The sequence below is a fragment of the Muscardinus avellanarius genome, assembly GCF_963383645.1.
Source record: "Muscardinus avellanarius genome assembly, chromosome: 6".
NCBI lineage: Eukaryota > Metazoa > Chordata > Mammalia > Rodentia > Gliridae > Muscardinus > Muscardinus avellanarius.
This window is the reverse complement of record NC_137791.1, coordinates 123,851,709-123,873,232: the sequence shown is the minus strand read 5'-3', so window position 1 is coordinate 123,873,232 and position 21,524 is coordinate 123,851,709. Positions and strand designations below refer to the sequence as shown.

The 21,524-nt window shown below is 34.7% G+C and overlaps 1 protein-coding gene across 1 annotated transcript in view; it reads left to right on the top strand.

The window, feature by feature from the left end:
• Positions 1 to 21,524, top strand: part of SLIT2 (slit guidance ligand 2) — a gene marked incomplete at both ends in the record, with an annotated part of 373,384 nt that overhangs the window by 221,227 nt on the left and 130,633 nt on the right. Inside the window, 3 exon segments of the mRNA XM_080697867.1 lie at positions 3,758 to 3,829; positions 16,263 to 16,333; positions 16,336 to 16,378. Coding sequence (XP_080553993.1) covers positions 3,758 to 3,829; positions 16,263 to 16,333; positions 16,336 to 16,378 — 186 coding nt within the window.

Below are 21,524 nucleotides of genomic sequence, written 5' to 3'. Positions count from 1 at the left end.
GCATACGAAAGCAAGCCGTCACCCTCTCCTGCATCACCCTGATGCTGTTATGTCTAACAGACTTCTCGGAAGTCCACTTTGCTTTCCTGATTTCCCATAGTTTCATCTGTAATACAAGACTCCATTGCTTGTCAGGCTTCAAATCATAGACACAGCTGGTAGGAAAGAGTCTTCCTGGCACACTGCTAATTTGCCCTTTCAACCTCTTTTTCTATAATGCACTATATATTTGTGCACTATATTTATACACTATAAATGCTGTACCCACTAAGCAAACCAGATCAGAAACTACTCCCATGAAACATTCTATGTTTTTCCATCTTCAAGCCCTTGCTCATGCCATTGTGTCATTAGAATTGCTGTCCCTCCCTCTTGACTGTCAAACTATATAATTCCCACTACATTTTTTTAAAGAATTTTTTTTTTTTTGTGGTACTAGGGGTAGTACCCAGTGGCGGGGGTAGTACCCAGTGGCTTTTCTACCTCTGGGCTATCCGCTGAGACCTAGTTTTTTAAAAGTTTATTTGGAAACAAGATCTCACTAAGTTGCTGAGAGCCTCACTAAGTAGCTGAGGCTGCTTCAAACCTGTGCGATCCTCCTGCCTCAGCCTCCCAAGCGCGGGGATTACAAGCGTGCGCCACCACGCCCGACTCTTTTCTAATCATTTAATTTCCTTCCTTTTTTTTCGTACTCTCAACAATCTTGGGATTTCTATTATTTGCTTTTGTATTTGTCTACTTTTCTCATCTTCTTTCCTGGATTTTTAAATTATCAAAGACGTGAAATCAACATTAGCCAATGCAGTAACCCTTGTGATAATGACTAAAGATTTTCATCTAGTGGATGTTAAACAAATACATGTGGATTAAAATAACTGCCAACGCCTGCTTGATAATATGCATGATATATGCATCCGTGTTCAAATGGAGTCTAGTTCAACATTCAACAAGTGACATAGGTCTTAGGCTAGGATGAGTTAAGGAAAACTTATTCTAAGTTATTAACTATCATTACAACATACTGAGAATGATTAAATATTCTCTGATATTATCTTTAGAATTCCCAAACTTTGACTCAGTATTTATCGGTTTCCTGTATATTTAACAGTTGTCTCATTGTACTTCACTAATACCTGATATTTTCAAGGTTAATTTTTTCCCTGTAAGCCCAGGATGACAACACATATTTTACAAAATATAAGGATCAAAGGAAATATATATTTAAATAGATACTATCTTTTTTCGGAAAAGTCACTTAAGTCATATCGTAGGTACTGGTTCCTCCTCCCAGGGTTAACCTGGCCCACTTTATGGAATCAGACCTAGGATCTCTAACTAAAATAACTGGCCAGTGTGTTCTGGATGCTAAGATGCATAGTCTTCTGTGAAGAGCTGCCTACTCAGGAGATAGCCATATATAAACCACTAACCTTAATGGAATGAGGATCTTTGAGCACAATGGGCTTTCACACACTTGTAAAGAGAAAAGGTTGGTAAATATTAGCCAGAGGAAGCTATCTATGCCCTAGGATTACACCAGAGGTAATCAGAAAGAATAGAATCAAACTCAGACATGTGTTCTAAATGCACTTGTATGTTGGGCGAAGGACCAAAGCATCTCCCTGACCATTTCTCCCACCCCTGCCCAGACCAAGCCCCAGTTGAAAACATGACTTCAGGACAAAGCTTCCAGGAAAGAGCAGCTGTGACTGCAAGTGGGAGATGAAGTGGCCCCAGGGGTGGATATGGGGAAACAGCAGAGGCCGAAGCTGGGAGTAGGCAACTGCTGAAGCAAGCTCTGTCGCTTTTAGTCACCTACCCACTCTCTGGAGCATCTTTTGAGAAATGGACAAAAAATAAGATTAGAAAGCATGGAATTATCTGGGACACAAGAGGAAAAATACTACTAGTGGTTTGCATGGGGGTAGGATTATGGCTTGAATTCAGCATTCCCTTCCTCTTTGCATCTTGCTTCTATTTTTCTTTTTCTTTCTCTGATATATATTTGGTTTCTCTGCTCTGTAGCATCTTCCAAATAGTGTTTCTGCCATTAAGGCTTTTAAGTATATATTGTTAAATATTCTTAACTTGGTGCAATTTAAAAAGGAAGGAAGTCAGTCTGAATCAATGACAAGCTGGAGAAACAAGCCGTTTCTGAGGAAATTAAGTGCTATTGCATCTTAGGGATGCATTGGAACTATTGAAAGGGGTAAGGGGATTCATTCCTTAGGAAATGGATGGCCGCCTGAACTTCTACATAAGCACAATTTGTAAATTTATTCCTCAAAACAAAATATGGAGTTTTTCTCTTTTTTTTTGTTTAAGACTTCAGTTTGAGTAGATTAACATTTATTTCTTTACAAATTGCTTAGCTAACATTTTTGTTTTATTTGAACATTGAGGATATTGAGAGAGAAATGCAAATCTCAGTTGTTTAAAACTGGGCGCTAATGAGGTCAAGACCCCACAGTAAATCTCCATATCTGCCAGCCCCCCCCCTTCTTATGGCTACAAGTCTGTGAACTCCCAGCTCTGGTCATAAGTAGCTTTGTGGGGGAAAGGATGTAGATGAATCTTTCCACAGTGTCTCCACATATTGGAAAAGGGCTCTGTTGCCTTCTGCTATGCACGCGTGGTCAGTAGCATCATCTTTCCTTGTGAAAATTAGTTATCTCTTGAATTTTAAGGATACTTTTAGTACCATCATATTAATTTAATAATTTAGTAGATATTTCAGCTTTTTGCTATGTGTTAATGTGAATTTTCTGTTTTCGGTGGCATTCTTTCCATGTCTATTTATATCTGACTTGTTAAGGCTATTATTACTAAGCAAGTTGATAGAATTGCCTTGGATTCTTTGAAGAAAAAATTACGAACCATATCAAGGGCTGAGTGATTTTTGCAAACTTCTCATTCTGACTAGAAGGCTGCTCTTTTCTTGATTAAAATGTATTCCTCAATTAAATTAAAATGCAAATATAGACAGTCTATGTTTATGAGTATAATAGAATTATTTAAGGAAGGTTTTAAATCAAACTACAATTAATATTTCATGACTTCATTTTGGGATAGTAGAGCCATGTACTATTTTTAAGATTACTTCAAGTACTATGAAAATATAATGTGCAGGTTTCATCAGTTTGCACCCACCTTTCTCTTAAAAGCTAATGTGGGCTGCTTTTCTATTTACTTCATAAGTTATGTCAGTGATGTGGGGGAAAAAAATATCAAGGACCAAATCTTCAGGAACACCTAAAGTTAAGTTACAAAAATTTACTATGTGTTTCAAAGAAATATTTTATTTAACTCTTAAAAGAAGAATATCACATTTTCTAATTTACTATAAAATTCGAGATTTAGATTAACACTTTAAAAAACTCCTGAGTCTATATTCCCCTTGATAAATCTTTAATCTGGTTTCTTGTAGAAGTGTTTAAGTGCCTATAGCTCTTAAGGTACATATCATATTTAAGATCTCAGTGGCGGTCCTAATATGTCAATGTGTATCTTTGTAAATTTTAAAATACTACATGAGTCTTTAGAAATAGTGGTTTTCAGTTGACTTTCAGTGCTTAAGACATAAACTTCAACTTGTCAGAAATGTAAAATGCATATTAGGAATCACATCTAATACTAAGCATTTAATTGTGATCCATTCGGATGTTTGTCTGTTAGGTACCCTATCACTTTTTGAGCACTTTGGTTAAAATAATTTTAAAGCAATTTATTATAACTTGACCTTTTTTGTTATTTTTAGTGATCTCAGTGAAAACCAAATTCAGGCAATTCCAAGGAAGGCATTCCGTGGGGCAGTTGACATTAAAAACTTGTAAGTATATATATGTATATATTTCAATTTTTAGTTATGTTGGCTATGTCAGGTTTATGTTAAAAAACTTTTCAGAAAAAAAGTGGTGAAAGCCTTGTGTATCTTTATACTTGCTAGGAGACCCTTTAACAATAAGTCTTAATTGTTGCTATTTGCACAGATTCTTACTTTGAAGATGTCTGGAAACTGAAGTGGTTATTCATTCATTCTTCAAACCTTGTAATTAATCTTTTGAAATCTAATGAGATGATTTAATGAAAAGGCATTTAAGATGTATTTTCTTCTCTTTCTCTGCCAACTTACTTTAGTGCTCTCAGTTGTCAGTATTTCATGGAAGTGCAGAATATGAACTAATTTTTCTGGAATGGGTAGAAAATATTTTCTTGTTAGGAATACCTGTAGCCTAGAGCTTAAAGCTTAAGTGCTAAAAGTTTGAGAATGAGAAAATTATGTCTTTCTCTCTTTGTGTGAATATTTTTCTTGCGTAGTATTTTCTCATAATTGATGAAAGTATATATATATATATATATATATATATTATATATATATACTTTTGTTTGTATAAACAAAAAAAGGAAAAAAAAGGAGAGTACACTTCTATATTTCCCTTGATAAATCTTTAATCTGGTTTCTTGTAGAAGTGTTTAAGTGTCTATATCTCTTAAGGTACATATCAGATTTAATATCTCAGTGGCGGTCCTAATATGTCAATGTGTATCTTTGTAAATTTTAAAATACTACATTAGTCTTTAGAAACAGTGGTTTCCAGTTGACTGTCAGTGCTAAGACATAAAATATTTTCCTTAGTTTTTATATTAGCTTGGAATATACAGGGGGAAGGGTCCCTATATGCTGAGATTAACTACCAGCAGTTCAATATTTCTTAGCTTGTAATCAACAGGATGGACAATTTTTCAAGCAATAACTTATATTCATAATTCTTCATTGTGGGATCCAGGGCTATAGTTTTCCGTAGCAAAAGTGAGAAAGATGTTTTCCCTTGTCAAAGAAGACAGCTGTTTATAAAACCACAGATTTCTGTCCCCTGTCTTCTCTTCAATATAAATGGGCTTTGTATTAAATGTGTACTTTCTAAATGTGCAGGTAAGGACAGAAAACTACAGGCTTGTAGGTAAAAATATATATAGCCATTGAAAGCATCACTCTAGGGTTTTATGAGCACTCAAGTTAAAAGGGTTTCATTTGCTTTTTAAAAAATCTTTCCTAGCTAGTGCTTGGAGAACTCAAGATGCAATCAATGGTGTATGGTGCTCAAATCCATCTTTATGTCTGGTGAGAACAGCGTAAGAACTACATAGCACCTGTGCAGGTTGCATTTGTGTTTTGAGTATAGAAATGGCTACCGTGGTCTGCTCCCTTGGGAATGTTATTTGCAATATTCCAAGAGTATTAACTCTGAGTTTTTAAAATCAGTGACTTTTAGTATTCTTAGTGAAGATGATCAGAGAATTCAAGTCTCTAAGAAACTCTTCTTGCATATTTAAGGATACCTTGAGAGTAAGAAAACAGCCAAAGAAGAGTCTTCTGAATGTCCTCTCTATTGAACCTTAGAAACAAATTTAGCTATTAAAGGAAAATGATCTAGCACTCAGTTGGTATGAGAAATAGATTTTTAAATCATTTTTTCCCTAACATGTATAAACTTTCCCAGATTTAAAGAATATCCTTATGTATGGCATGAAATGAGTTTAGGATGAGAGTTTCACAGTATTTTGCTGCCTTTTGTACTTCTGGAGAGTGAGTGAATAAGTCAACTTCATTGAGCCTAGTGTTGGGGTTTTTTAAATAAATGCAATACTCACTTGCATTTTTTTGTGTGTTATTAGGGAAGTAAGCTACATAAAAGGCCTTTTAAGAAAGTAGAATTCCTACCACTAGAATAGTGGAAGCAGACCAGAGAAAGGAGGTTGGGATAGAAAAAGAAGGATGGAGCAAACAAACCGTTCAAATAACATTATGTCCATATATGAAGGTGTCAATAACAATCTCACTAGCCGTGTACAGGAAGCAAGGTGAGATGTGGAGAGAAATACACCAAGTACTGAGTATGTGCATGAATATCATTCTGACTCTCACTGTGATGTGTAATTACAGTGTACCACTAAAACTATAAAAACAATACAATGCTATGAAAATATAGTACTTTATTATTCAAATATTCAGCTAATCAAAGTGTACAATTAGGAGAAAAGAAAGTCGAACATATGACAAATATAGGAATGGCTATGCCTAATATATAAAAAAATCAATTAGATACAGAGCTTAGAGTGAAAAATCAGAGTACACTAGAAAGTACTAAATGGATATTAAAATATTCTCTGGCTTATAAATGAAACATTGAGTATTATAGGGGCTGAGCAAAGAAAAAGGTAAAAGTGATGCTTGAAATTATCAGGGAATGATTAGAGAATGTTTTCATGAAAGAATATGAAGGAAGCTAAGGCTCCAATGTGTAACCATGAGGAAAAGAATGTAAAGGTGAATCTAGAAAGAATGTCTGAGTTCTGAATTCAAAGTTTGTTGTTGTTTTCTGTGCTGGGGATGGACCCCAAGGCTGTTCTACCTCCCAACTATACTGCCAGCCCTATTTTATGTTTATTTGAATAAAAAAGGGTCTCACAAAATTGCTCAGAGCCTCACTAAGTTGTTGAGACTGGCTTCAAACCTGGGATTCTCCTGTCTCAGCCTCCCAAGTTCTAGGATTACAGGCGTTCACCAACGCATCTGGTTGATTTCAATGTTTTGATAGGATAAGATAAAAACCCAGGTTCAGTGGTGTGTGTGTGTGTGTGTGTGTGTGTGTGTGTGTGTGTGTTGTGAAGAACTGAATATGACCATTTTTTAAAGCAAAGCCGTGTAAATACTAAAATGTAGCACAATGGTGAGACACATGGAGATCTAAATGTCGGAGAGGCCTTTAAGTAATTTTAACTTTGGTGATTAATATGACTATGAAAGAGAAAAGTGCTTAAAGGGACTGTGGATGCTGAATGCTGGTGATCAGAAGAACAAGTTATTCCCATTGCTTTTCATGCAACAAAACAGTATATTTAACAATGGAGACAACATTGAAGCATCTCAGTGTATTAGAATGTTTAAGTAATTAGGATAATAGCTAGCACACTACAGGCATTGTCTATGATTAAAAGATAGTTCACACTACACTGTTAGAGAGATTTCTAATCTCAGGACAATTCATTTGAAGTTTAGTTTTATTATTCAAACATAAGAAAGATAGCTGATAAAATGTATCAAAACTAAGAGTGATGCTTATTTTATTTGTATATGTATACTTATTATATATATTTTTTATTGGTGCATTATATTCTCACATCATAATGTAGATCATGTTGACAATGGCATACCTTCACACATTACTTGGTGTCCTCTCCCCACCTTCCCCTGCCTCCCCATTTTCCTCTCCCAAAACCGAGTGTCCAGGTTAACAATGTTATATTCACATGTATACACGGAGAGGCAGGTAGCATTTCGATTCATGAACCTCAGCCTTCTTCCTCCCCTGCCCTTATGTCCTGGTTCTAATGAAGATCTCCTTCATTATCTGGAGTCCCTCTGTTATACCAAATAGTCCCTAGCCTGAGTATATGAGAGAAAACATATGTCCCTTTGAATTATTTTTAAACTGTTCACCTTAAGTCACCAAGCAATGACTCATCTAAACACCAGCACTATTAACCTTCTCCAGGTTCAGTGTGAGGAGGAGGAGCAGCGCTTTGTCCTTTGGGCTGTGCCAGTGTGTATATTTACAAGTTGGACCACCCTGCCTGGTCCCCTGAGCAGATAAATTTATAACAGAAAAAGAGATGAGAAAAGAAAAAGACAGAGGAATATGTCTTTGAGTTGCATCGGGACCATATTTTGCATAAGACCGTCTAAAAGGTCCATGATGATGCACTCTAACAGGTTTATCAGATTTGCCACCTTCATGACGTATTCAGGACACAACTCTAGTTACTACATGCTTTTCCCTGGAAGCACTCCCTGTGATCTTGTAGATTGGCCAGACATGCTCAAGGCAGCAGCATCCTGACAACATGAAATTGATGCTGTGGAAATATTTCAAATTAGCATATTTTATTCTCCTTCTCCCCTCTGGGCAAGCCATACCCAAACTATTCTAGACAGATGAGCATTCATCTTATTCTTAAGCATCTCCTGGGAGGACTTTCCATAATTTTCCTCGTTATATTTTTGTGTTTATCTCTATTAATTTCTTAAATGGCTGAAATGCATCTGTGTTTTGTTATATCACCTTATTTTTTCCAGCCTCAATGTAAGCCACTTTCTTTTGTTCTTAACATTTTAGAGTGAGATGTGAGAGTAACAAATTATACTAAAATAGCAAGTGAATAATTGTGTTCATTAGCAGCAACGTTTCAAGGGATTCACCTGTTTTTAGAGTCACAAAGAAATCAAACTATTGATACCATTAACAAATGATTCACCACCCAAATTGCACCAGTGTTTTATAAAACTTATTTAAGATACTGGGTTTATATTTAAATGACTTAAGAGTGATGCAATAAAGCCTTTGCTGCCTCCTAATTAAATCTTGAAGGAAGTCATATTACATTGTACACTGTTTTGTCTTCAAGTACCTGCTGGGTATTTCCATTTAAGTTAATTATATTTGAGAATGTTCACACTAAATCTTACTTTATTTCTGATATTTGTATGCTTATTTTTAAAGTATGTACTTTATAAGTATTACATTATTTCAAAAGTCTCTTTTTGTGACAAAACACTCCCAGTTATAGTTAATACAAGATTTTACAAAAAAAAAATGTAACCTTTAACCTCAGTTGCTGGTTTTATTAACATTCAAAAGACAAAATCTTACTTTACTTTTGTTTTTTCTAATGAGCTAAATAGAAATACTAGAAATAATTAAATGACAACAAGAATTCTTTTATGTGCTAAGTAAGCCATTCCTACATTTTTCTCCTTTCGTTTTTGTACAGCATCTTTAAAGTGTATCTCATGGTCCAGTGAAGCTATTTTGAGTCCTTGTTCACGAATAAATATATCCCTTTCCATTCCCTTGCATTGTCCCAATTTCATGAACCCAACAACTGTTATGAGTCTTACCCACCTTTTCCAGAAGGATAAACTACTCATAAAACTACTTTTAGTTACACTTATTAAAGGAAATTAAGTTGGGGGAATATTCAAGTAGTGTTGTGTAGACATGTAGTAATGTATAGACAAAAATTTAAGTTACAGATGATTTGCATGGTTGTCTTGGGTTAAGTCATGATATAATTTAAAGAAAAAAGATGTATGACCACTTCATTTTAGGAAATAAATTACCCAATTTGAAATTAGTTATTAGCAATAAGAATATATAATGAGCAGGAGAGAGTTAATCTATGTGTTGTTACAGATCTATACATGACACTCAGAAATTTTATTTTTGGCTAGGACTGTGTTATCTTCTCTTTTTTTATTAATCTAATAAAGTCCACAAAAGAACTCATAACTCTATCTCAGACACAAAGAGAGACTTAGGGATTTTATTGTATTTTCATACTTTTCTAGCTTTAAAGGAGCTCTCTTGTAGCTTCTCTTCACTATAATTTACATAATTTATACATAATTTATGATTAAGTAGCAAAAGCTGTTCATATAACAGAGAATCAATATATAACAATCAGAGAGAAGAGTGTATGTGAAATCCCCATGCATATATAAGGCTTCATTTACCTCTGTAGTACAAGTTAAGCAATAATTACAAAATGTTGACTTTACTCAGTTTTGATATTTACTTCCTCGCATTTCTTACTCATCATAAAAATAAAATCCATTGGTAACAAATGGAAACTGTAACTGTCAGTGCCTATCTCCTTCCTACACTACTCTGGTAAGACTCCAAGCTAAAAAGAAAAATTGAAAAGTCGATTGTTTTTTCACTAATGGAATCTGCTGTCCTTAGTCTTAGATGAAATCTCACAGGTCTTCAGTAGGGTGTAAAATCTCCTGGACAAACCTGTAGAGATGAAGTTTCTTGTAGATAAATAGTAAATGAAGATGAATTCCATTTCATAGGCGCCAGCTCTACCCTTTCCCACCACCCTTTGTATTCAGAACGTTTTCTATGGGTCTGAAAGACAACCAAGTGTACTTGATTTAAAAAAAAAAAATCAGCAATTTACCAGATGCCACTCTCAATACCATGGAAACTGTCCATGGTTCTATGATAAGCCTTTTTTGGGGTTTACGTTGAAAGCATACTCCAATATGACTATCCCCGATAAATAGGATGAAGCTGCCTTCTAATAACCTCTCGAACTCTGCATTTTGCTTTGTCTCCAGAGTGCTTTGTTTTTCTTCAGTAATGCATTTTCTCTTATAAAAATGCAATGCATGCAATATATCTTCACAAATGCCTTCAAACAAAACACAGTAAAAACTGAGTAATTGGAAATCCCATACACGCATTTATAAAATAGGAACAGGCCTAATCTTTCTGTGGCTGCCATGTTGTTTTATGAGACAGAACAGACTTTTAAATTTGTTGCTTCTCCAACACTGCCCAGCATACTTTGCCGCCTCTGAGCTATTACATGAGCTGCTAGTTGGACTTTGATTTCCGGTTTATATTCTCATAATGTTAACAAAGATGTCAGATTTTTTCTATAATAAATTGTTTTTCATCCTATAACTACCTGGTTCAAATTAATTCAGCTTATTTAAAAAACTCAATTGTGTAATGGGCACCATGGCATAGACCTGGAAGCATAGCAAAATATTGTCCTCATTCTGTACAGTCTTTAGTAATATATTCTTTTCCATGAGAGAGCAGTGACTTTGTGTGTGTGTGTATGTGGTACTGGGGGCTTTCTACCTTTGAGCTACTCTCACAGAACTATTTTATGTTTTATTTGGAAACAGAGTCTCACTAAGTTGCTGAGAGGCTCACTGAGTGGCTGAGGCTGGCTTTGAAACTGTGTGATTCTCTTCTCTCAGCCTCCCAAGCTCAGGGATTACAAGTGTGCACCACCACACTCAGCTAGCAGTGACTTTTATCGAATGCTCTAGTATCTTATGATTTATTTACGCATTTTAACTAGTTCTAACATGCTGACTTCAGCTCACACTTCCAGCTTCCGCTCCCACTGAACCTGCATACAAGCTGCAGAATGACTTCTCTCTTGCAAGCATTCACTCTGGACATCGTAGTGCCACTGATCCCGATTGTTCATGAACGGAATTTAGATCCTTCTGCAGGGAATACCCACTTTACTCTCTGTCTAACTGCATTGTACATTTTTTTTCTTTCCCTTTTTTATTTAGGACAACTTCATTCTAGAATCATTTTTTTCTTCTCTAAAATCCTGCAATACTTTTCATCTGGTGAGCTCTTTCTTGAAACATGACCACTGATTTAGCTAAACTCCCATTTGAAGGATAAAAGCTTTCTAATCTGTTTGCCCAGCCATTTGCATATTGAGTGTGGGTTTTGGATATATATATATAGATCTAAATCCCAGTCAGAGTTGAATAAAATACCTGCTACCTAACCTGTATAAGTTATTGAGCTCCTGTAAATCTCATTTTCTCATCTATAAAATCAGAATGATGCTATTGTTCACCTTTCCAAGTTACTGTGAAGAATAAAGAGATGCTATTTACATCTGCCATATGCTATGTAGTTAATAAATATTAGAAATTATTATTGTCCATTTCCCTTTCTACAATATTTGATTAATTTGCTTAAAATTACAAGAATATTTCTGTTAAAAGAGATTTCTCCAAATTCCTATTAGACTCCTCTTTATTTCTTCCCCCCCAAAAGAATTGGCAAATTGAAAAAAATTTGTATTATATGCTATTTTAATAAAACTACAATTTCTTGTTCCTATGAGAAAATTATAAAGTTGCCCGAAAGAGTGTAGGATTCAATTATAAAATAATGTGAATTGTTTGGGATTCTTCAGAATATTCACTACCATGCCCATTTTCTTTACCAGTGCCCAGGTTAATACTGATGTGTTTTTATGCTAAGAAAAAAAATTATATAGCTTACTAAAATTTAGATTTTAGAGCATTCATTTATATGGAACGTATCGTATTATTTTTGTACTCTATGTATTGTAATTTAAATTTTGGACTATTTCTTAAAAATAACTATTAGTATAAGATTTATATATTTAGGCACGTACATTGACTTGAATTTAATGCACATAGGAAATAAAAAGACCATGCCAATAGCCTGAGTAGCTTTATTTCTTTTCTCCCATGATATTCGTGTTTTATCAGGTCTCTTTATGATAGTAAAATGTTGTTACTCCTACTTATTGATTCTAACCACGTTGATGTGTTTAAGTCAACAGAAATTTGGGAGTCTTTTATCTTAGACTAGTAATATAAACATGAACTAAACTATTTCTAGCACCTAAAACCAACCAAAATATAACAAAACTGGAACAGAGCCAAAATGATATTGTTGATTCACTGACACATTAAGAAAGGTTTATATGTTTTGTGTTTACTGTATAGTTAGGTGTATTTTTTACATTTTAATTCTTACAAAAAGAAAATCAAAGGGTAGGTAATCAGATCTTATTACTTGGATACTGTAGCAAAATATGAATTTGCTGTAGGTAGAGATACAATCAACTAAAATTAATGTAGGAAAGAAGTTGTATATGTGCAGTTAAGCACAGTATGGTATCCCAGTTTTGAAGGATGAAACAGGAAATCCCTAAAGAAAACTTTAATGGAACAGAAGGCAGTGTCTTCAACTATTCTATTAAGATGCAAAGTAAGCAAAATGTTTAACCTCTTTGTCACTTAATATACTTATTTTTAAAACTTATGTTTAGGAACATTAAATATTTTCTCCCAAACTTAGAATAAATCAAACTCTGAAACTAGGCTAAATTATTTTTAATATTAAGTAAAGTGGGATCAGCTTCAGAAAGTTTGTGTGTGTGAGGCAGAGTGATACCTCTAAATAGGTGTTTTCTGTCGGCAGACTCTGTGTCTCTAAATTTAGCAATGCTAAGAAAAATAAATGTGGTCAGTCCAGACTTTTCCAGCGTATCAGAAGATCTTCCTCCTACCACTGGAAGGAGAATCGTAGAACATTAATGCTTAGAAAAACCATGAAGATTATTTTTTTAACCATGTCATTTTCATGAGATTAGGGTATCCCTTCAGAACACAAATTTACACCTTTAGAAAGGAGAGGATCAGTTAGAGAGAAGATGTGGAATTGGAATGGAAGAAAAGGGGAGGACTGGAGGGAGGAAATAAAAGAAGACACAGCTGTATCTGCTATCAGACGTCTGAAATAAATCCCTTATGATTCGATAAGATTCTCCCCAGAAAATAAGAAATGTGCCACCTTGTTTCCCTGGAAAATCACCCCTATAGCAGAAAAAAATATCTGAAAGTTTCTCTTACTGAATTCAACCCCCTTATTCAAATCTCTCTGTAGACTAAGGAATTTACCCTATGTCTGGCTGAATGATTGGAATACTATTTTTTGAAGAAGTGGGGGAGGGAGACTCCACTTGTAATTTCCTTAATTCAGAATAACTTCATGCCATAATTTGAAATAACATAGAAGGAGAGAACACCTGTTGCTTAGACGCCTGGCTGAACAACGATCCTTTCCTGGTTACAGAAGGCACAAGAACACAGGGCTTGAAAGGTAGTCGAGAAGCCTGTGAGTAGACTGGGAGAAATGAGGTGCAGAAAAAGGATCCAGCATCCCCGAAAGGAATCAAACTTTAGCAGAATTTCGACACTGTTTATGCCTTGAATAGAAGTCTGTGTGGAGAAATTTTCTCAGCAGCAGCCATGCAGGCTCTCTGATTTCCATAAACATGCCTTTGAATGTCACCAAGTCCACCGAAGGATGAAAAACCTCTTTACTTGTTTGATTTTGACTGTTCTTTCTTATGAGTAACTTCTTCATGGCATACCTTCTTTCTTGGATGAGATGTGAAAGGAGAGATGGCAAGGTAGAGAAAACTTGTAAGGAAAACTTTGGTTCAATGGGCATCAAAGATACCTTAGCACCCATACGAGCTTAGATTTCTGCTATGAATCAGAAGCAGCAGGTAACCATGCACAAGGTTAGAGAAAGATGGAATTTTCCAAGTTTCCAGCATTGTCGCAACTTGCTGTGGTACAAGGAAAGCATTCCGCCTTTCAGCCCTTGTAGGACAAGATTCGCCTGAGTGCCTTCTGACACGCTAGAGCTTCCTCTTTATGTATTGTATGCATGATTTAGAAGAAGCTATGTCAGCACTGATTTATACATTGACAGCTAAGGATAATAAGATATGGGCAAACATACAGCTCACCCTTTTACAGATTAACCTGGAGACTGCATTAGGCAAATTTGATAGCATTAAAAGATTTTGCCAATTTGTCTGGAAACAATTTCTCTTTTGTAGTGTGTCAAGGGTAACACTTCATGCCATTGTACTAATTTAAATGGCTTTGATAAATCGTTCAAGAGGTTAGAGAATAGTAGTGTAGATATATATTTAGCACTTTAAAATAAAAAGGCTATTAACTTAATTGGTAAATGAATTTAATCTGTAAAAATCAAAAGTGCTCAAGGATGTAAGTGTTTTCTTGGAACCACCGCAGCCATATTGCATCGTGAGGCTTTAAAAGTCTTCCTGGAAAATAAAATTATGTTCTGCATTACTTTGTATTAAGTAGGAATGCTTTAGGCTATCACAAGAGCATGAGTAGTAGCTATTATTTGAGGAAAGTCGAAGTTTATAAAAGCAATAAAATTCTATCTTCTCCAGAATGCACCTGCTTTATTTCACATGCCCTGTATGTACCATTTGCATGGCATCGGGTAGTCTTGTCTATGATTGTGTCCCCTGGAGACCTTCTTAAAAAATGAGATATATATTTCATGAGACATTCTCTATGTACATAATTACTAAAGTGAGGTATCTGAAGAGGTTCCTATGAAAGTCACCCGATTAAATCACTGCACCTCTATTCAGTAGTCTTGTGAGGGAAATGACTCTTTTATGGGAATGTTTAAACAGTTTCTTAAAAGCAGACCTTAAATATGAATTAACCCTTTTGGAAAATTCCAAGCCTGAAACCAGGACAAGATTCACCTGTATGGTGCTCTGATGATGATCATCTTACTCCTATACACCTGCATTCCCTCAGCAATGCAGGCAGAGCTGTCAGTACACCTGGCTATTTCACAAACCATTTTATTTCTCTCTCAAGTGAAGCATTAAATTACTTTTGCTTTTTTTATATTCTAAGTTTCAAGGTACTAGATTTAAATAGCAACTGTTTATTTAGAAAAAATGAAAAAATTGTACAGGTCAGACTTAATATTTAGATAGAATCAATTAGGTAGAATCCTTAATTTAAACATCTATTTTTAAATTAAAAAGTAGGAAAAAATCAAACTTAACGAAAATTTGGACTATTTCCCCTGCCCTTCCCATTTACATGAGATAACAAGGAAAGAGTACTTAGATTTAGAAACTTAGAGACTCAGAATACTCAGACTAGAGGAAAGATTCATTTGTTTGAATTATGTATTATTTAGAATGTAATTATACCGCATTTAAACTTTTTACTTAAAGGTATACATAGTGTTTTAACGATGTACCTGTAGTGTGTGTTTCTTAATGTTTGGGTCTGTATTAGCATCTTGGAGAAAAATCAAAAGTTCCGTTAATTTCTTAATACTTAAAAACATATTTCTGAAAGTTTCGTAATGCAAAAGCATGTTATATGTACAAGATAGAATTTTCTTAAATGATAAAGAATAAGAATTCAAACTGAGAAAACCACAAAGCAGAATATAAAACAACTGCTATTTTTCCAAAGTATATTCTGGGTTGTGAATAGAAGGGAAGTATACAGAACGTTTCATCTGACCAGAAGGGAAACTGCCTTTAAAAGAAGGAAACCTAAAAGTAGTCTTCTCTTTCTTGCCAAGGATAGTAAAATTAACATGCAGCTGGGCTGCTCTGATAAATGGATTCTGTTAGGTCACTGAGGGGGTGCATGTGACATTAAGTGATTTACAGTCCTTTACCTTAATGAAATTGTTTCAGCAAGATGACGCTGAGAGCTCTTAATGGATAGCTTTTCTTGATGTAATGAAATTGCATTCCTATGGCATTTAATATAAGGTGCAGTTATTATTTACTGGAGCTTTCCAAGGGCTGCTATTTGCACAAGACTGTTCAGAACAAAAAGAGGTTTCAGTAGCGACGCAGAGAGAGGCCAGGATGGCTCGTGACAGTCTCTAAGTCGATAAGTGTTTGGAAGAATGTTTCAGTGAGCGTGGCCAGGGCTTCACAAACCCTTTCGGAGTCTTCCTGTCACCTGCCTTTGCTACTGTTCATCCCTTTTACATCTATTCTAATCTGTTTAACAGGCAACTGGATTACAACCAGATAAGCTGCATTGAAGATGGGGCATTCAGGGCTCTTCGAGACTTGGAAGTACTGTAAGTATTACTTATTTCTCTTATTCATTTAAGAGGAGCTTTGTGTGTGGAGAATGAGTGATGCAGAGGCTTATCTGTTAGTTTAAAACCTTGTGTCCGGATGGTTTCCTAAAGACACACCTTAAAGAACTCCTGGCAGATAAAAGAGTCTAAAAGTATGTGTGCAAAATCTTGCGTATCGTCTCTGTGTATTTAGAGAAAATTGCATCTTTAACACTCAATTTTTTCTCCTTATAATAAAATATTCTCCTAGGAATCAGAGGATTTGTGAGAATCCCTTAAATGGCTACATGTTAAGATTCAGATGAACTTTGTAGGAACAAATATATAAAACACCTCTTAGTAACTGATATGCTGGCATAATTTGTAGTTATTAGACAACAAAAAGTTTTTTCATTTAGAAATGTAATTTTTAACTGGTAACTGCATTATTTCTGCAAGGTTATTTGATAATCTGTTTTTTTATTTTAGTAAGCCGCTCATTAGGTCCATTTTAAAGTCCTCACTAATTTCAATTATAATTGGCATCCTCTCTTTCTTTGCTGAGTAGACAGAGCTGACAAATTCAGTTAGAGGCCACTAAGTAATCTATGTTGACTTAGTAAAATGATTTTCATGAAATAATTGATTTTAATAAAATACAATTTTAATGAAAACTATAGTTACGAAGGCACTTCATGCCACCTATATGCTTCTGGATTTTTTTTTCAGTTACAGATTCGCATTTTTAGATTTTAAAATATACTTACAAATTTTCTGAATAAAAGTATTTTTCTCGTGCTTTGTGTCATTCTTGATAGAACATAGTCAGAGATCTAAAATTTAACGAAATGTGAAGAGGTTTTGGATTTTAGTTAGTCCATTTATTCAAAGTTATCCAGAAGTCGTCAGCCCCTCCACCCGAAGGTTCATTGCTTTTGAATTAAATTTCAAAAATAGAATATAATACTGAAGAAATCTTTCAACTAGATTGGTTTATAGAATTTCTAGCTCTTTCATGCACTGAGTTATTATTTTTAAAGATTTATGAATGAATAAGTTGATTGAAATAAAATGTGAAATAAAAATACATACTCTGAGTACATAAGAGGTTATGTTTATATCTGTTGGTAACAGTCTACTCTTCCTATTAGAAAAATCATTCAAAGAATTATATACATTTTAGTTGCAAGACCTCTTTTAATATTGCGTACCAGAGACGTTTTTAGTATATTAGACTGTCTGATGCTATTTCAAATTCTGAGTAATTAGGATATAACTTTATGTTAGTAGTCTGATGTCAAAATCACAGTCAATGTCACTAAGCTTCATACATGAAAAGACTTCAACTAGGGTGACCTCATTGACAGGAGTCCACCAAACCAAAGAACCTGTTACTAAGTCAGTGCTCCTTACTAGAAATGTCAGCAGTACAATTATTGTATGACAACTTTGCTGAATATTTGGGTGAATTGAATCTTCTCAAGCACCTTATCATTCTCATTAAATAAAAAGTTTTAATTATTATATTAGATTTTATATATCTCTCTATATACATATTATCATGATACACAGAGAAATGACATGAGTAAAAGAGAGAGAATATGAATATCTACGCTAGGTACTGGAGCCTTTTAAATGTAAATACAATACTTATATATTCATTTATTTGCTATAAACTGAAATAATTATTTTTAGAGGTAGGAAGTTTATGAAGATACAGTCATGTTTTACATTTTGTTGTTTTAGTAAAGTATCTAAAAGACGTCTTCAGTATCATTGTCTCGAAATATATCAAAGAATGGTAAACAAATAGTAATAAGCAAAGTGATAATTCATGGTATTAACGTCGATATCCAATATACTGGAGATTTTTGATGGCCTTCATATATGAAGACCAAAGAAATGCATCATGATTGGAGCCACTTTGCTGAAGAAAAACATTAATTATCAAATGGTACAAAAATTATGTGTCCTTTTATAAGATTTTAATATTTGATATTAAAATTTATACAGTCAAGCAGACATTTTAATATGCTTACTTTTTAAATCATTGTACTTTAATAGTAAAATTAGTTGATAAGAATTAAGGAAAAATTGGATAAAACACCAAAGAGACTACTATTATGACTCTTTAGGGTATGTCTTTTTTATTACCTAGAATAATGAAGGAACAGGAACTTGTACATTACCTCAAATTTCAAATGCCAGCTGGGCGTGGTGGTGCACGCTTGTACTCCCCGCGCTTGGGAAGCAGAAACAGGAGGATCGCGCAGGTTCAAAGCCAGACTCGCTGGCTTAAGAGACCCTGTTTTCAAATTAAAAAAAATAAAAATTGGTCTGGGAGTGTAGTCCGGAGGTAGAAGGGTTTCCAGGAACCCCAGTACCACACACACACACACACACACACACACACACACACACACACACCAGATGCCAAACATTTTACATTTTTGTTTTATTTTAATTCTCTAAACCATTTATGAATTGCAACTATACTGAGGCCAGACAGGAAAAGATAGGAATTTATTTTGGGTCACTGATGAAAATGTGTTAGAATAGGATAGGGATTATGGGAGAAAAAGTGAACAATTAACAAGAAGTCAAGGGACACGCCCTAGGTATCACTTGTATGTCTATGGTGAACTGACTTCTTACAAAACTTTGGTGGGTAGGCTGTAGAATTAAATGTTTACTTTCTTAATATAAAGGTACCATATCAAAAATCATATTAGAAACTAACTCTAGACCAATATTTTCTTTGGGGGATGGTGTCACTAGACTCAGAAATAAGATATATTCCTTGAGTTGTTAGTTTTATGTATCTTTTTTTCCTTGTTCCCTGAATGGACATAATTTAATTAAATTGAAACATATTGATTTATATTCATTAAATACTAGACTTTCTGCCAAGTTTTATCCTTGCTTGGCACTAAGGAACTAAGAAATACTAAGACAAAATCTAAGAGTAAGACATGTTTTATGACTATAGACTAAACCCTAAGATGTCTTTAGTATTAGAACATATGTCATTACAAAGGGAAAATATGCTGAAGTTGAACATATAAAAAGATTTAATGTGGAGAGAAAATTATTCACAAATAAGTAAGTAAATATATAAATTCGCATTATTTTAGGATAGAAATTGATCAAAAGCGAAATATACAAGTTACATACCTAGGTGAAATACTATTATTTATTGCTGCCTTTTAAAATAAGGAATTGTTGGTTTCACATGTTTTTCAGCCTCTGAGTATCAGTGTCAATACGATGCTTTGCCAGCATCAATACTGAATAAAATACTAAATAATTTATTTCTTCTATCACATTTTGTCAACTACATTTGGAGAAAGGCTTCAGCATTCAATAAAAAACTCTTCTTTGCATTGAAATAGAAAAACTCATTTTTTAAAATGAATTTATGCCTGCTTTGCATGAGCTACTTTAAAAATATAACCCCGGTGTCACATTTTTAGTATGCTATGCACTCTAAAGATTTTAGTTTGATCAAGTTGGCATAAATTTTGAGGGTAGGGAAAATAAAATCATTTGCAAGAAAATTCCTTTGAAAATTGAAACAACTAGGGAAAGAACTTAGACACCTTACAAACGTTTAGGGTTAATAAGATTAAAAGGTATTTTGTTTTTTTCCTTTGGAGAAGACTGGTCTGATAACAAAGCGATGGAACAACTGTTAGCTATCATAGGGACGTATCAGTAAAGTGTGGAAATCAAGAGTGATTCTGTGCGATGGAGAGACTGACGATCTGTGGAAGTGGTGACTACAGGGGCTAGGTTTCTGAAGGAGGCAGGAGAGATAGGGTCAATGGTCCTGGTGGATGGTTTTGCAACAGAGTCCAAAACAGACTTTGCATCAGAGTATGAAAATACACCTGCCTATGGAGGCCAGGTAAGAACACAAGTGAAAGAAGCAGTCCCTGGGCAAAGAAATGCAACAGAGAAGAGAGATGGAGAGCAGACAGTGGGAGGCAGGGAGGACTTTGGTGAACTGCTGATAATATCCTCTGTTGTCACAGTTCATCTTGAGCTCCAGTGGACTGAAATCCTGCGGCAAGGGGAAACTCTACCTAGCTATCTGATTTTCCTATTGGAAGTTAAAAATGCAAATTTTAAAATTAACCCTATTACTTCTTGGGTACTGGTAACTAATTCACATATTTCAAGGAATCTGTAAACCAAGTGTATTTCGACTATATTTGTGAAGCCGCTTCAAGCTGTCTGGCCATTGTGGCTATCCTTGTTGGGGACTGGGGTGCTCCAGGGTAGAAAGAGTGACTTAAACTTCTCAGTGAAGTAGGGAACATTAATTATAGATCTAGAATGTTCACTGTCCTTACTACCCAATAAAGACATGATCCAATGTATTGAGCAATATAAGAACTAATTAGTAATTTGAAGTAAATCACCCACCAAAAAATAACTATTTTATCGAAGACCTGTACAAAATAGAATTGATTGTGTCTTGTTTTCTAAAAGCTTCTAATATTTTCCGGTGCTAAAGTCGAATGAATTTTTTCCCAACACCCTTAAAATATGTCCTGATGTTTGAATCAAAAGGTTTCATTTCTCAAAGGGATTCGCTTTCAACTGACCTTTTTCCTGCCCTCCAAATAATAACAATTATTATAAACAGTCAAATTAATGGTGTTTATATTGAGAGGAAGTAGAAAGTATGCAGCGCAACCAAAGGTTATAATTATTATTATTTTCACCACCACTCCTTTGACCACCAATCCTCCTGACTTAACCTCCAGACAAGCTACCACGGAGCACCAGACGAAAGACAGAAGATCCTGCTACAATTTAAACTGTTAGAATAGGTGGAGTTTTTAATACAGTGCCAGACCCTGTCACTTTTTCCCCACCCATTACAAATACCAAATACAAAGGTGTGTCTCTCTACCAAATTTCCACAGCAGCTGATATCCACAGTGAAGAAAAATTAGCAACACGGTGTTGCAAGACCTGAGAGTAATAATTCTTTATTGTTGCTATGATAATTTTCATTTGGAGAATTCAAGTCTATTCAGTTACCAATGGACAGTAATTACGCCTAATACCTTCCTTAAGAAGAATAAATCACTCAATTTGTCCACCTGTGACTGTCCCGTATTCATTTCTTAACCAATGCCATAATTAGACATGCATACAAAAGGTGCCTAAAGTGTCATGTAGATAATGGTGCTCTAA